This window comes from Ahaetulla prasina, chromosome 3 (assembly GCF_028640845.1).
Source record: "Ahaetulla prasina isolate Xishuangbanna chromosome 3, ASM2864084v1, whole genome shotgun sequence".
In the NCBI taxonomy this organism is placed as follows: Eukaryota; Metazoa; Chordata; class Lepidosauria; order Squamata; family Colubridae; genus Ahaetulla; species Ahaetulla prasina.
In genome coordinates, this window is record NC_080541.1 from 4,361,976 (window position 1) to 4,379,300 (window position 17,325).

Sequence of the window (17,325 nt, forward strand, 5' to 3'; positions counted from 1 at the left end):
TGGGTAATGAGATGTCTGCAAGAAAACAAGCAAGCTCAGAGAACACTAAGGACCTCACGGTTCTTCTCTTTGTCATCCTCCTCCTCCATTCCACAAACACCACTCCCTTGTAGCACTGATGATATTACCTAGTTGAGTATTGAAATGTCTGTAAGCAAAGAACCAAGCTCACAGAGCACCAAGGACCCCACAGTCCTCCTCCTCTGTGCAAACTCCACTCCCTTCCAACGCTGATGATGTTACCTATTTTGGTAGTAAAACATCTGCAAAAAAGCAACTAAGCTCAGACAGCACCAAGAAACCTCCTTCCTCCTCATCTGTCTGGTTCGGTTCTGCAACCCAACAAGAAAAACACAGACTTCAGAGGATAATTAGAACTGCAGAAAAAATAATTGCTACCAACCTGCCTTCCATTGAGGACCTGTAAACTGCACGAATCAAGAAGAGGGCCGTGAAAATATTTACAGACCCCTCACATTCAGGACATAAACTGTTTCAACTCCCACCCTCAAAACGATGCTACAGAGCACTGCACACCAGAACAACTAGACACAAGAACAGTTTTTTCCCGAAGGCCATCACTCTGCTAAACAAATAATTCCCTCAACACTGTCAGACTATTTACTGAATCTGCACTACTGTTAATTGTTTCATAGTTCCCATCACCAATCTCTTTCCACTTATGACTGTATGACTGTAACTTTTTGTTGCTATCACTAAGGGTTAAATTGCAACCTATGACCATCATTTGTGTTGTAAATGTTGTACCTTTGATGAAGGTATTTTTTTCTTTCTTTTTCTTTTTCTTTCTTTTTTTTTTATTGAAAAAGTTTTTAAAAAACAAAAACATTTCCCCCCCCCTTTTTTCCCCCTCCCTCCCAGAAAACCCCCTTCACCCCTCCCTTCCCCCCACCCGGCTTCCCGGGTCAATCACAAGGTATTGTTATACATAAACCAAACATAGAGTAAAATTTTTCCCTTCTAATCCAATTAACCTCATCCAAATCTTTAATTCTCCCAACCCCCTCCCCATTACATAAAATAATACTTCCTAATTATTCAAAGGCAGTCTGATATTTCTTAATCTGATATCTATTTTGTAAATAATCAATCCATTTTTTTCATTCAATTAAATATCTTTCCTGCGTATTGTTTTTTAAAAAAGCTGAGATTTTAGCCATCTCAGCCAAATTAATGACTTTCAATATCCATTCTTCTATTGTAGGTACCTCTTCTTTCTTCCAGTATTGTCCAATCAACAGTCTTGCTGCTGTTATTAAATTCAGAATCAATTTAGTCTCAATCCCTGTACAATCCGTTATAATTCCCAAAAGGAAAAATTGCGGCAGGAACTTTATCTTCTTCTTCAGTTCTTTTTCTTTTTCTTTTATGTACACTGAGAGCTTATGCACCAAAACAAATTCCTTGTGTGTCCAATCACGGCCAATAAATTCTATTCTATTCTATTCTATTCTATTCTATTCTATTCTATTCTATTCTATTCTATTATCTTTCTCCTTCTCCTTTCTGAAAGCCCCACTGCCTTCTAGTACTGATGATGTTACCTAGTTTGGTAATGAAACATCTGCAACACAGCAACCAAGCTTAGAGAGCACCGAGGACTCCACGGTTGAACTCCAGGTATTCTTTTCTGGTGAAAGTATTCTTAGTTTCATTATGGACATGGTTTGCCATCAGTTTATTTTAGGACATATTTTTCCCCCAAAAAATTTCCCAGTTGGACTCAAGGCTCTGACATTTAAAAGGTCTTTCATGTATGGATTAACCAGGTTCAACCTTGCTAAAGCTTTTCAGCGTCAGTCAGAGCTTGCTGGATGCTTCTATCGGCTAATGATGTTGAAATAGAAACAAATAAATGTTGTCCTTGACTTACGACAACAACTGAGTCCAAAATTTCAGTCGCTAAGCGAGACAGTTGTTAAATGAATTTTGCTCCCATTTTATGACCTTCCTTGGCACCGTTAAGTAAAACACTGCAGTTGTTTAGTTCAGGGGTCTCCAACCTTGGCAACTTTAAGACTTGTGGACTTCAACTCCCAGAGTTCCTCAACTCCCAATTCTGGGAGTTGTAGTCCACAAGTCTTAAAGTTGCCAAGGTTGGAGGCCCCTGATTTAGTTGGTAACATGGTTTAAAGCGAATCTGGCTTTCCCATGGACTTTGCTCATCAGAAGGTCACAAAAGGGGATCACGTGACCCCCGGACACTGTTTGAGTCTGTTGTAAATTTGAGTCCGTTTACAAGCATCTGAATTTTGATGACAAGTCTATGGGGTCGTTAAGTGTGAAAAACTGTCGTAGGTTGCTTTTTCTCAGTGCTGTTGTAACTTGAAACGGTCACTAAACGAACTATTTTAAATCACATGATGTCAGCGTTCCAGAAAACCCCCTCTTCAAGTAAAGACTCCGCAAAGGTTTTAAGAGATAAATTGTATTTATGCAAAATATAAATGATAATTATAGAATTGTTAAGGATACTTTGGGGAATGAGGGGAAGATTACAGAAAATTGTTTTTGTTTTGAAATTTTAAAAGGAAATACTGATACTCATGATTTTTAATGATATTAGAAAGTGATTCTAGAGGCAGAGGAGGATAGCAGGAACTGAATAGTTTTTATTTTAGGACTATTCCCATGTAGATGGATAGGTTGATGTGATTGCATGACCGCTCTAAGATAGGATATTAATGGCTGCCTTTAGATCTATATCAAAAGTTTTTAAAAAAGAGAATTGCGTTCATATAAAATATAGATGATGACTATAGGAAAATGTTTAGAGATATTTTGAGGAATGAAGGAAAGATTATAACTAAGAAGGAGAGGAGGGAAACGAGTATTGGATTGAGGAATAGAATTCATTTAAATTTCATTGACATTGGATACAACTTTTAAGAGAAAGGTGCAAAAATTATTACTTTGAATGAAGGAGACGGAAATATATTGTATAGATGAAATTTGAAATGTGTTTAAGGATGCACCCGACCGACAATCTGTTCACAAAAATGTTATATATATATATATATATATATTTATTTGCATTTATATCCCGCCCTTCTCCGAAGACTCAGGGCGGCTTACACTATGTCAGGCAATATATATATATATGTTTATAAAAAATAAAAAAAAATGGATAAAAAAAAAAGACTCCGAAGCACGCATCTTTCAAAGTTCTTTTACTAGGATAGGTAAACTGGCACATCTGGGAAAACCCAAATCTGAGAGGTCCAGGTTTTCCCTCAGTAAGACAAACTCCAAAACCACACATCCCGACCCCTCTGCCAATCACGTGCTCCAACCGCCAACCGTCCCATCTCGAGACATCACTCCGACCACACCTTCTCCAGAGGCAGGCTCAGCCTTGACCGGCAGGAAGAATGTTATTATGTCTAATGGCCCCTTCTACCAAATCCCCCCTCCTACTTTCCCACACATGAGAAAGTGGCAGCGCGGAAGCTTCCGGACTAGTATGGCTTCCAAAGCTGACAGGCTGTTGTGACTCGTCCTCCCTCCTCTCCTCAGCCAGGCCCCTCCCGTCGCCAACCGGGCCTGTTATCAGACTCCGAGTCTGATAATGAAGATGAACGGCCTGTCATGGCTCCAGTCCCTGGCCCTGGCCCCATGCCCGGAGAGGATGCCAGGAGTGAACGGACAATCCCTACAGCGTGTGAGCAAGAAGCCAGCCACGTGCTGGAATTACTGACAGCAGATCCAGCTCAAGACAATTAAGCCTGGGAGGACCCTCGCTTCTGGAGATCTGAGAGGCGATGCCAGCAGAAGGAAGGGAGGGGCAGGCCTGAATGAATGCTGAGTCATGGAACCACACCCCACAGCCTATATAAAGGACCTGCTTTTGGCAATCCAACCTTGAGTCCAGCAAAGTCTCATCTAGTTTGCTGATATGGGACTCTATCACTGAAGTCACAACTTGGACTCCTGCCTGCCCTGATAAACCTCAAAGGAATTTGGCAAGCTGCAGAGGCTTCGTTGCCATGTTTGATACAGACTTCCTTGACCCGGTCGTCGGAGGGGGAGGGGGACACGACACAGGCAGTCCCCCCCTGCAGAAGAAAACTACCTGTAGGAGAATGGAAACTTGTACATTAGCCCAATCTTATTCAGAACCAGATTTTGCAAGTTATATTTAGATAATGAACATGGCCATTTTTCTTGTCCTCTGCCTTTAACTTCTTCCTATCCACAATACGGTTCTTTATCAGTATGCCGGTTCAATGAGACTTCAAATAAAAGGATTTTGGCCAGAGGCATATTAACTACCCTGGTTGAATCTGGCAGCCGTCTTCCCAGCTGAGCTGCGAAGGATATTAAACGACAATTAAAGCCAGGATTACATGAGGTAAGATCAAGAGTAAATACATTAAAATCCTTTCATTGAATAAAACCAGGCAACGGTAAACAATGGCAATCTCTAGAGGGAGAAAAACATTGATTTGGCTGGGTTGTGTGTTTTAGACCAAACGGAATGTGGAAATCAGTTGTGATTGTTCCACTAGCGATTGCAGTTGGAAAGGAATTTCTTGGTTCCCGCCCCCCCACCTCTAAAATGTTCTCCACAAACCATAGTAATCAACAACAACACAATCTGAAATATCCTTTCAGACATTCAGGAGAGTATAGAAGAATAACAGAGTTAGAAGGGACCTTGGAGGTTCTCTAGACCAGGGGTCTCCAACCTTGGCAACTTTAAGCCTGGCGGACTTCAACTCCCAGAAACCCCCAGCCAGCTTTGCTGCCTGGGGAATTCTGGGAGTTGAAGTCCGCCAGGCTTAAAGTTGCCTAGGTTGGAGACTCCTGCTCTAGTCCAACATCCCGCTTAAGCAGGAGCCCCTATACAATTTCAGGCAAATGGCTGTCCAGTCTCTTCTCAAAGACCTCCAGTGATGAAGCACCCGCAACTTCTGGAGGCCAGCAGTTCCACTGGTTAATTGTCCTTACTCACTGTTAGGAAGTTTCTCCTTAATTCCAGGTAGCTTCTCTCTTTGATGAGTTGACAGCCACTGTTTCTTGCTCTTACCTCAGATACTTTGGAGAATGAGTTGACCCCCTCTTCTTTGTGGCAGCCCCTCAAATACTGGAAGACTGCCATCATGTCACCCCTAATTCTTCTTTTCTCTAGACTGGACACACCCAAATCCTGCAGCTGTTCTTCATATATTTTAGTCAGAGGTGAGTTTCACATATTTTTACCACTGGTTCACCTCGTGTGTGTGTGCTCACTTCACACATACGTGACACGCACCTTCCACATCTGCTCCCGGCCTCCAAAACATGGCTAAATAGGAATTCATGGCGCTGGGGCAGGGGGGCAGTGATCCCTATGCACGATCACTGCTACCAGTTCGCCTGAACCGGTCTGAACCGGCTGAATACTATCCCTGGTTTTAATCTCCAGGACCTTTAATCATTTCAGTTGCTCTTCTCTGAACTTTTTCCAAAGTCTCAACATCTTGTTTGTAGCGTGGTGACCAGAATTGGCTGCAGTATTCCAGGTGTGGTCTTACTAGGGATTTATAGGTAAAGGTAAAGGTTCCCCTCGCACATGTGTGCTAGTTGTTCCTGACTCTAGGGGGCGATGCTCATCTCCGTTTCAAAGCCAAAGAGCCAGCGTTGTCTGAAGACCTCTCCGTGGTCATGTGGCCAGCATGACTCAACACCAAAGACGCATGGAACACTGTTATCTTCCCACCAAAGGTGGTCCCTATTTTTCTACTTGCATTTTTAACCTGCTTTCAAACTGTTAGGTTAGCAGAAACTGGGACAAGTAACGGGAGCTCACCCCGTTACACGGCGCTAGGGATTCGAACCGCTGAACTGCCGACCTTTCGATCGACAAGCTCAGCGTTTTAGCCACTAAGCCACCACGTCCCCTTTAGGGATTTATAAAGCAGTACTAATACTACTACTCAGTAAGGGACACGGTGGCTCAGGGGCTAGGATGTTGAGCTTGTCGATCGAAAGGTCGGCAGCTCAGCGGTTTGAATCCCTAGTGCTACCATGTAACGGGGTGAGCTCCCATGACTTGTCTCAGCTTCTGCCAACCTAGCAGTTTTGAAAGCACGTAAAAATGCAAGTAGAAAAAATAGGGACCACCTTTGGTGGGAAGATAACAGCATTCCATGCACCTTTGGTGTTGAGTCATGCCGACCACATGACCACGGAGACATCTTCGGACAGCGCTGGCTCTTCGGCTTTGAAACGGAGATGAGCACCGCCCCCTAGAGCCGGGAACAACTAGCATGCATGTGCGAGGGGAACCTTTACCTTTACCTTTACCTTACTAATACTACACATAATTGTGATGGATTGACCCCTTCTTCTCTATGGCAGCCCCTCAAATATTGGAACACTGCTATATGTTCCCTTTAGGAGACCAGGTCACCAGCTCTGTCCAAGTTTACAAAGAATTGTTTGAAACCTCACAAGCGCTTCAAGTCTCATATGAAAACAATAACTCATTTCTGAGGCTTTGCAACAGAACATCAACATCTTATAAAATGTCACAGGAGAATAAGCTATTTGGAAGGGTCAGTATAATTTAGAGAATTCTGATCCATGGCTGTTTTGTTGCAATGGAACCATATTAATGGTTTATAGAGTAAATATAATTAGATAAACATTATTTGGGAATAATGCTTTGGTGGCTGAGGGATTCTGGAACTTGAAGTCCACAAGTCTTAAAGTTGCCAAGGTTGGAGACCCCTGGATTAGAAGATCAGGAATTCAGTATCTGAGCTTGTTTTAAGTGACTAAATTGCAACCCTGAAACATCTAAATTTTCCTCTTGCCTAGCAAATCTCAGGCACAGGTAGTTCTCAACTTACAACAATTCATTTAGTGACCGTTTGAAGTTAAAATGGCACTGAAAAAGCGACTTATGACCGCTTTTCACACTTACAACCATTGTTTAATCCCCATGATCACGTGATCAAAATTTAAACTCTTCACGATTGATTCATATTTGTGATGGTTGCAGTGTCTTGGGCTCATGTGTGCAGAGAAGAGCAACCAAGATGATTAGAGGACTGGAGGCTAAAATGTACAATGAATGGTTGCAAGAACTGGGCATGGCTAGTCTAGTGAATGGTTACTTCATATTTTGTTCTATTTTGTTCTGGCCATGTCTCTCCTTCCTATCACACCATTCCGCATCAACTTTCTCCATCTTCTAAAGAGAAGACCTCTGGCTTCATGCTAACATTGACAAGAGTCTTCCTCAAGATGGAATGGGACAACTTGCCATGTCTGACTTGCTCTGGCCGACTCGTCCCATCTAACCCATCGCAGTCAACTCGCTGGAGAACAACTCACCGCAGGAGAATTCAATGCAGGAGAATTCAAGAGTGAGACAAGTGAATTGCAGGAGGCTTTGTCTGGCTTTTGGTTTCAACCTTCTCAAGTTAGAAGTCCTAGAAATTAGAAGCTCACTTGTTCCTCTCTGGGGTTATCTTGTATTGAATTGTCCCATAGGGAGTTGTTTACCAGTGAGCTGGCCATGGCGAGTTGTCCCTTGGAAAGTTGGCTGGGGTGAGTCAACTGAAGTGAGTCAATCATGGTGGGTTGTCTTAGACCCTCAAGATCATCCTTCTCCCCCATCATCGTTCGCACCTTAACCATCTGCCCTAAGATACTCAGATCCATATTTGTCCATATCAGTTTTATTTGAATGAAAGAGTGGGGAGGTAGATGGTGAAAACATACATTGGTCCACCATAAAAAATATGGGGGCTACATCCAAGAGGAAATTCAAGTTTTCTCTCTTAAGAAGGTAGACCTCAAAATAGAATGCAAGACTTGACTTGAAATCTGTCTGGAGAGAACTTCAGCTGTGCCATGGTGATCTCTGCTCGGTAACTGCCAATTATCAATTCTGTGGTTCCCGTTCTTAGAATTAGTTTCTAGCCATGTTTATCCTTTATTCACTAAAGAGAGTCTGTGACATCCATTTAAGGGTTGATATTGTATCCCAATTAACCATTTCTTCTGCAGGCTAAACATACATATCTGTCTCCGATATGTTCAAAACGTCTACAAGGAGCATCAATTCTCTTATCCCTGGGCTATTTGTTTTCACTATCTCTGGCTTCCTAGCCTTCCCAAGAATAACAGAGTTTGAAGAGACCTTGGAGATCTTCTAGTCCAGGGGTCTCCAACCTTGGTCCCTTTAAGACTTGTGGACTTCAACCCCCAGAGTCCCTCAGCCAGCAAAGCTGGCTGAGGAACTCTGGGAGTTGAAGTCCACAAGTCTTAAAGGGACCAAGGTTGGAAACCCCTGTTCTAGTCCAACCCCCTGCTCAAGAAGGAGAACCTGTCCCATTCTAGGGCGGCAAATGGCTGCCCTGTCTCAAAAGCTTCCAGTAATGGAGCGTTCACAACTTCTGATGGCAAGATATTTTCACTGTCAGGAAAGTTCTAGGTTGGGTCTCTCCTTGATCACCTTCCATCCACTGCTTCTTATCCTGCTTTCTGGTGCTTTGGAGAATAGGTTGACCCCCCTCTTCTTTGTGGCAGCTCCTCAAATATTGGAAGACTGCTATCCTGTTGTCCCCAATCCTTCTCTTTGTTACACTAGACGTACCCAGTTCCCGCAACCATCCTTCATATTTTTTAGCCTCCAGTCCCCTAATCATCTTGGTTGCTCTTCTCTGCACACTTTCTAGAGTCTCAGCATCTTTTTTACATTGTGGTGACCAGTATTCCAAGGCATTATAAAGCAGTACTAAAACTTCATGTGATCTTGATTATGTCCATCTGTTGGTACAGCCTAGAAAAGATCAGACACTATTGCATATCCAAACATCCCAAATGTTAGATGTTAGGAAAGATTTCCACCCAGAAATCTAAAGGACCATTGACACAATATTTGGGATTAACCTCTTTAAAACGTCAATATAAGGTTGCTAATTCTTGAGATTTTTGACTGCAGAGACAGTAGGAATAGAGCAGACAGAGTCAGGGAGCAGAGTTATGCAAGTCATCAGCCTCGAATCATTATGTTCCCACAAATGGTCTAAGTCCAATGCCTCTTGATTTCTGTTGACTCTTATTTAGCACCAGTTTAGATCAAATAGTCCCCAAGTTACAGCTGTTCATTTAGTGATTGTTCAAAGCAGAGGTGGGTTTCACATAATTTTACCACTAGTTTGCTGCGCACCGAAAATGTGAGCCTGTGCGCACACTCTCACTTCGCTCATGCACACGGCTTGCACACATGTGCGTGGCTTAGAAAACATGGCTAAATAGGATGGCATAGTGCCAGGGTGGGCGGGGGCAAGCACACCCACAGGTCACCACTACCGGTTCTCCCAAGCCGGTCTGAACCGCCTGAATGCCACCACTGGTTCAAAGTTACATGGCACTGAAAAAAAGGCACATGACCATTTTTCACACTTATGGCCATTGCAGCATCCCCATGGTCACGTGATCAAAATTTGGATGCTTGGCAACTGGCTCATATTTATGATCGTTGCAGTGTCCTTGGGGTGTGTGTGTCATGTGAGCCCCTTTTGTGACCTTCTCGCAAGCCAAGTCAACCGCGAAGCCGGATTCACTTAACAACCATGTTATTAACTTAAGAACTACAATGATTTAGATCAGGGGTCTCCAACGTTGGTCCCTGTTGTGACTCGTCCTCCCTCCTCTCCTCAGCCGGGCCCCTCCCGTCTCCAACTGGGCCTTTTATCAGACTCCGAGTCTGATAATGAAGATGAATGGCCTGTCATGCCTCCAGCCCCCAGCCCTGGCCCCATGCCCGGAGACGATTCCAGGAGTGAAAGGAGTAGCCCGATAAATCTCACTCATACAGCGTGTGTTCCTTTGGCTCAGCCTTCAGAGCAGAAAGCCAGCCAGGTGGTGGAATCACCCAGGCCTACTCCCTCTGACCCCTCCCTTTCCCAGACAGCATATCCAGCTAAAGACAATTCAAAGTGGGAGGATCCTCGCTTCCGGAGATCTGAGAGGCGACGCCAGCAGAAGGAAGGGAGGGGCAGGCCTGGATAAATGCTGAGTTATGGAGCCACATGTCACAGCCTATATAAAGGACCTGCTCTTGGCATTCCAACCTTGAGTCAAGCAAAGTCTCATCAAGTTTGCTGATACCGGACCCTATCGCTGAAGTCACAACTTAGACTCCTGCCTGCCCTGATAAACCTCAAAGGAACTTGGCAAGATGCAGAGGCTTCGTTGCCAAGTTTGTTACGGACTTCCTTGACTCGTTCGTCAGAGTGGGGAGTGGGACACGACAGTCCCTTTAAGACTTGTGGACTTCAACTCCCACAGTCCCTCAGCCAGCAAAGCTGGCTGAGGAACTCTGGGAGTTGAAGTCCACAAGTCTTAAAGGGACCAAGGTTGGAGACCCCTGATTTAGATCACATTTAGATTCACATTTGGTATAAAGGCCACACCGTGAACTATAGACTGTCACTTTCACAACTGTTTGAGCAAGGGATGCTCACCCCATCCGAGACACAGGAAACGTTTACGGATGATCCGGTTTCGTAGCCTGCCCGTCACAGCCATGTATGATTGCCAAGCTTCGGTCAGCACCCAGCAGAAGGAGGAGAGGAAGAAAAAGTGGAGGAAAGCTGCCACCAAGGTACAGATCACCTGGAGAAAGAGAGCCAAAGGGAGGGAGGTCAGCAAAAAGAGGAACAGGAGACCCAAGAGAGAAATCAGCATAACAGAGTTTGAATGGACCTTGGAGGTCTTCTAGTCCAACCCCTGCTCATGCAGGAGACCCTATACCAGTGATGGTGAATGTTGTGACCCAGGCCCAAGTAGGTAGTAAACTCAAGTCAGTTTAAAAATAAACAAACTTTATTAGAACAGCTGACAATTAACTCATTCTCAGAGTCGTCCAAACTAAATCAAAGCAACTTCTTCCCAAAACAAATTCCTCAGTCTTATCACCAACCTTGGTCTTAATTAGGCAAACTACCAAAGGCCTTTCTTGGCAAAAGTTTAAAAGAAAAAGACGCCGATAAGAAACAAATGCAGCAAGACAAAGCTATCAATGTTGTTTTCCGGCAAAGAGCCCAAATGCCGTTGCTGGTCTTTTAAGCCTTATGGGAGGGGCCAATCATCTCTTGGCCTTACTCCCAAGTCATCCTCTTTGCTTGAGCTGCTCTTGCCTTCTGGCAGCTCTTCTCGTGTGTGCATTAGGAACAGGCTCCTCCTGTTCCTCTGCCTCATTACTGTCGGCCTCTGGAGGCTCTGGAGTCCTTACATCACACCCCGATAGCTCTGGCCCCAATTCTGCCTCCGACGCAGAGCCCTCATCTGGGCCTTCCCCAGCCTCCAGGACTGGCCCATGTTCTTCCTCAGCCTCTTTGCTGTCTGACTCCATTGCCAGCTCTGCAGGCTGCTGGTGGACCACAACAGTGAATTTTTGTGGCACCGAGTGCCCAAACTGGAACGTGTGTGTGTATGTGCACACATATGCATGCATGTGCCGGAGCAGCGGAAGCAAAGCTGGCTGGGGAAATCTGGGAGTTGAAGTCCTCCAGGCTTAAAGTTTGCCAAGGTTGGAGACCCCTGTTCTAGTGATTTGCCTAACTTCATCCAGCTGGCTTTCATGCATAATGTGGGAACAGAATTCACTGTCTTCCGGTGATTGGCCCAAAGTCCCCCAGATGCCTTCTATATCTAAGACAGGGCTGGTACTCTCCGTCTCCTGGTTATTGCCTAACATCACCCAGCCGGTTTGCATGCCGAAGGCAGGACTAGAACTCAGAGTCTCCCAGTGATTGGCACCAAGTCACCCATCCCGCTTTCATGCCTAAAGTAGGTTTAGAAACTCACCATTTCCTGGCGATGGACCCAAAGTCACCCAGCTGACTTTCATGGCCAAGGTGAGACTAGGACTCACCGTCTCTTGGTGATTGGGCCAGAATCACCCAGCCAACTTTCACGCCTAAGCCAGGATTAGAACTCAAGTTCTCCCATTTTGTAACCTGGTGCTTTAACCGCTAGACCAAACTGGGTCTCTATTCCTTAGGAGCCCTGTGTTTGGGACAATGGTTGGTTGGTTTTTAATGACCATCACAACCCTGTGACACTTGCTGATTCAAGGAGGACAACGTCTTAGGTCCCAGGAATGGCCCTCCTTCTCAGTCAAGGTTGTAAGAGGCTTAACAGAGGGACTAACTACAAATAAAACCCACGTACCATAACATTCACTTTATATATCAATACATTTATAGATGCTGTTAAGGGTAATCTGGGTTCACAACTAAGGTCCTTTTATACAACTCAGTCCTTTTATACACTGGCTACAGAGCTCAACCAATCAGGATGCTTGCAATGATGCAGCACCGCCTTAAAGCAATATCATGCCTTTCTACAAACATACATAGTTAGTTTATATATTGCCTGGCCAACTAGTTAGGCAAATAACAATTTCTTGACAATGCCACATTTTTTTGAACATTGGACCTAAACTTTAAAGAAGATGGCAAAACTGCAACATTCAGATTTTTTTTTTTAATTTGAATTTATATCCCGCCCTTCTCCGAAGACTCAGGGCGGCTTACATTGTGTAAGGCAATAGTCTCATCCTATTTGTATATTTATATACAAAGTCAACTTATTGCCCCCCCAACAATCTGGGTCCTCATTTTACCTACCTTATAAAGGATGGAAGGCTGAGTCAACCTTGGGCCTGGTGGGACTCGAGCCTGCAGTAACTGCAGGCAGCTGTGTGTTAATAACAGGCTACATTAGCCTGGTGAGCCACTTCCCAGCCTTTCAAGCACCTGCTCTCTCACCATCGCTCCTTACTAAAACCATACTATTCCCCATCAAATATCGTCGATAAGTTTTTAATAATAAAGGTTTTCCTCGAAATGCAATTGACCAGCTGTCTGCAAGGAGTATCAATCCTTCCGTTCCTCGCCATCCAGTCAGAGCTGAAGGAGCTTCTTGGATGAGAAGTGAAACGTCTTCAAGGAAAAAAACCAGAAAGTCCAGTTGCCTCCTGAAAAAAAGCACCTTTGGGACAACCAGGACCTGGGTGACTGAGACTCTCCATAGACCAATGATGGCGAACCTTTTCAGCACCAGGTGTGGGCCAGTGTGGGCTGTAACCAGGGGTGAAATCCAGCAGGTTCTGACAGGTTCTGGAGAACCGGTAGTGGAAATTTTGAGTAGTTCAGAGAACTGGCAAATACCACCTCTGGCTGGCCCCAGGAGTGGGGTGGGAATGGAGATTTTGCAATATCCTTCCCCTGGAGTGGGGTGGGAATGGAGTTTTTGCAGTATCCGTCCCCTGGAGAGAGGAGGGAACAGGGATTTTGTACTATCCTTCCCCTAGAATGGGGTGGGAATGTAGATTTTGCAATATCCTTCCCCCAGGAGTGAGGAGGGAATGCAGATTTTGCAGTATCCTTCCCCTGGAGTGGGATGGGAATGGGGATTTTGCACTATCCTTCCCCTGCCATGCCCACCAAGCCACACCCACCAAGCCACACCACGCCCACCAAGCCACACCACGCCCACCACGCCACACCACGCCCACCAAGCCACATCCACCACGCCACACCACGCCCACCAAGCCACACCCACCACGTCACACCCACCAAGCCACACCCACCACACTCACCAAGCCACACCCACCAAACCACACCCACCAAGCCCACCACGCCCACCAAGCTACACCCACCAAGCCACACCACGCCATGCCCACAGAACCGGTAGTAAAAAAAAAATGGATTTCACCACCGGCTGCAACCCAGAAGAGGAGCGTGCCCAAAAATGAACTTTCGTTTTCAACTACTGAGCATCCGGTTTCAGCCAGCTACTCTTCTGGGTTTCTGGCACACCTGTGCAAGCGATGATCAGCTGGCCGGCACATATGCTCATGCAGGAAAACAGAAGACCAGCTAGAAGATCTTCTAATTTCCGGCACTGCCACATGCATAAAAGCCAGCTGATCATCACGTGCGCACGCGTGCCAGAAACCCGGAAAAGGAACAGGGGATGCTGCACATGCCAGGTGACATGGCTCCGTGTTCCACTTTGGGCCATCATGGCCATAGACAATGAGACTTTCTTTTTTTTTTTTAATTGAAAAAGTTTTAACAAACAAAAACATTTTTCCACCTTTTCTCCCCCACTCCCCCATAAAACCCCTTCCCCTCCTTCCCCCGGCTTCCCGGGTCAATCACAAGGTATTGTTATACATAAACCAAACATAGAATAAAATTTTCCCTTCTAATCCAGTTAACCTCATCCAAATCTTTTCATTTCCTAACCCCCCCCATTATATAAAATAATACATCCTAATTATTCAAAGGCGATCTGATATCTCTTAATCTGATATCTGTTTTGTAAATAATCAATCCATTTTTTCCATTCAATTAAATATCTTTCCTGCGTGTTGTCTTTCAAAAAAGCTGAGATTTTAGCCATCCCAGCCAAGTTAGTAGCTTTCAATATCCATTCTTCTATTGTAGGTAACTCTTTTTTCTTCCAATATTGTCCAATCAACAGCCTTGCTGCCGTTATTAAGTTCAAAATCAATTTAATCTCAGTCGCTGTACAATCCGTTATAATTCCCAAAAGGAAAAATTGCGGCAGGAACTTCATGAGACTTTCTTTAAAATTATCGTTGGGATCTCTTCCCAACAGGTGCTGGATTTTGCCATTTTTATGCCGTTTAAATTTGGTAAGGATCAGGAAATCAACAGACTGGAGAAGAGAGTTCCACCTACTATTCTACGGTATCTCACGAGATTTCCTAACCCATCTCACTAATTTTTCTTCTGCTGCTAGAAGTGAAGGCTTTTTTCCCTGTCCTCCAAAGCAGGCAATTAATGCTTGACCAAGCATGATTTAGCAGCTGAGAGTATCTGCGGGGGAAACTTCCCCCCTCCCATTTTCTTGTGATTGACAGCAACAATATGTCTCTTTTTCTATGCTCCTTTCAACGTCAGAGGGATTTGAAAATGGGAGGAGGGGGGTGGGGGTGGGGGTCATTCGGGACCTGCACATGAAAAGTGTGCCTTTGTTAGTGGAGTGTGGGAAAAGCAGAGAAGATCTCCAGGAACAGATAAACAGAAATGAGATTTTATATACAATTCGACGAGGTCCCACTCGTCATCTTCAGGCTGGTGCTTTCGGCTTCATGCTTGTGAGAGCAAAGCGTGGTCGGAGCTGCCGTCTCTTTATAAATACCGGTCGCACAAGCACCAGCCTGAAGATGACGAGTGAGACCTCGTCGAAACGTCGCCTAGATACTTTCAACCTTACACGGGAAAAGACCTGAATATGCCAAGACCTTCATACCTATACCCATGAAAATCTACAAAAACAAATATATATACACACACATACATACAGTAGCATTATATATAAATGTTAAATAATGAAGAGGAATCACACTGGCACGCAAAAGTAGGACAAGCTAGGAAAGACTTTTTCTAAGATTCACTTTATGTGGCGGAAGGAGTGGCAGAACCTGGGGGTGGAGTCAAAAGAGGAATCAGACTAGAATCCCTACGTAGCTATAAACAAAATCCAACCTCCTTTGAATTCTGTTGAGTCTTATCACAAAGATGTTGTTTTTCAAAAGGCAACTGGATTTTTTTGGGAGGGGGGAGGGGGAGGAGGAGGAGGAGAAGAAGGAGATGAAGGAGGAGGAGGAGGAAGAGTTTTGGAAGTTCCAGAGCCGCACAAGAGCAGGGCCTTCCCACATGACTTCCAGAAGGTCCAGAGGAGAGGAGAACTGGAGAGGTCTCTTTTGTCCGGTGAGTGTGCGTTTTGCCAGCAGAGTCAAGTTAGGCAATTTCTGAATTTTTGACACGCTCAGATGGTTTGCCATCACTGGCCTAGGGTGAATGAATGAATGGATAATGCTCTCATATTGATTTTACCCTGAAGGTGAAATTTGGTTCTCTCTTCTACAAATACAAATACCCCCACCCTGTAAAAAACCTTGGAGCTTTCATATCAAATGATCTAAGTGCCAAAGCCCACTGCAACTACATAGCAAAAAAGGCTCTAAGAGTTGTAAACCTAATTTTGCATAGCTTCTTTTCCAAAAACACTACACTACTAACCAGAGCCTACAAAACATTTGCTAGACCTATTCTTGAATACAGCTCACCTGTCTGGAACCCATACCACATCTCTGACATTAATACAATTGAACGAGTCCAGAAATATTTTACAAGAAGAGTTCTCCGCTCCTCTGTAAACAACAAAATACCTTATGCCACCAGACTTGAAATCCTGGGATTAGAAAACTTAGAACTCCGCCAACTCTGACAAGACCTGTGTTTAACATACAGAATCATCTATTCCTATTAAAGACTACTTCAGCTTCAATCGCAATAATAAAAATAGATTCAAACTTAATGTTAACCGCTTCAATCTTGACTGCAGAAAATATGACTTTTGTAACAGAGTTGTTAATGCTTGGAATACACTACCTGACTCTGTGGTCTCTTCTCAAACTCCCAAAAGCTTTAACCAAAAACTGTCTATTATTGACCTCACCCCATTCCTAAGAGGACTATAAGAGGCGTGCATAAGTGGATAAAAGTGCCTACCGCTCCTATTATTTCCTTTCATTGTATGTGTTTGTATATAATGTCGTGACAAAATAAATAAATAAATAATTCCCCCCCCCAGTTTTATGACATCCTTTTCAAAATGGCTGCTGAACTTTGTTACACTCCTGAATTAACAGATAAATAGAGTTGGGGGGGACCTTGTAGGTCATCTAGTCCAACCCCCCACCCAAGCAGGAGACCCTACACCGTTTCTGACAAATGGCAGTCCAGTCTCTCCAGGAGAATTGCCCAGGTTCTCAGTCCTCTAGAGCAGGGGGTCTCCAACCTTGGCAACTTTAAGCCTGGCGGACTTTAACTCCCAGAATTCCCCAGACAGCAAAGCTGTCTGGGAAATTCTGGAGTTGAAGTCCGCCAGGCTTAAAGTTGCCAAGATTGGAGACCCCTGCTCTGGAGAACTTTTAACCACATCTGGCCAGACATCATGGTATATGCAGATAGGGCTGTTTTGGATCATATATCCTATCTATTCTGATTCCTTTTCTTTTTAAGGCATCCCAGATGCACATATTATGGAAATTATCATTAAAAAAGAAAAAGAGTACGACAGATTATTTTTTTAAAAAAAAAAATAGTAGCATTTTAATGAAATGCAATGCTGTTTATAAACATGTGTATTTGCCTCCAATGCAGAAGCCAAATGGAATGATCTAAGGAGTCAATATTTAAAAGATGAGAAACAACGCCGGAAAATTTAATGTATCGTTATCTCTGACTAACAGAT

General features: G+C 44.2%; 1 protein-coding gene across 1 annotated transcript in view; it reads right to left on the minus strand.

The window, feature by feature from the left end:
* The window catches only part of ADGRB1 (adhesion G protein-coupled receptor B1), a 341,354-nt gene that overhangs the window by 58,184 nt on the left and 265,845 nt on the right, over positions 1 to 17,325 (minus strand). Inside the window, exon 21 of the mRNA XM_058174889.1 lies at positions 10,488 to 10,638. Coding sequence (XP_058030872.1) covers positions 10,488 to 10,638 — 151 coding nt within the window. The remainder of the gene's footprint in view (positions 1 to 10,487; positions 10,639 to 17,325) is intronic.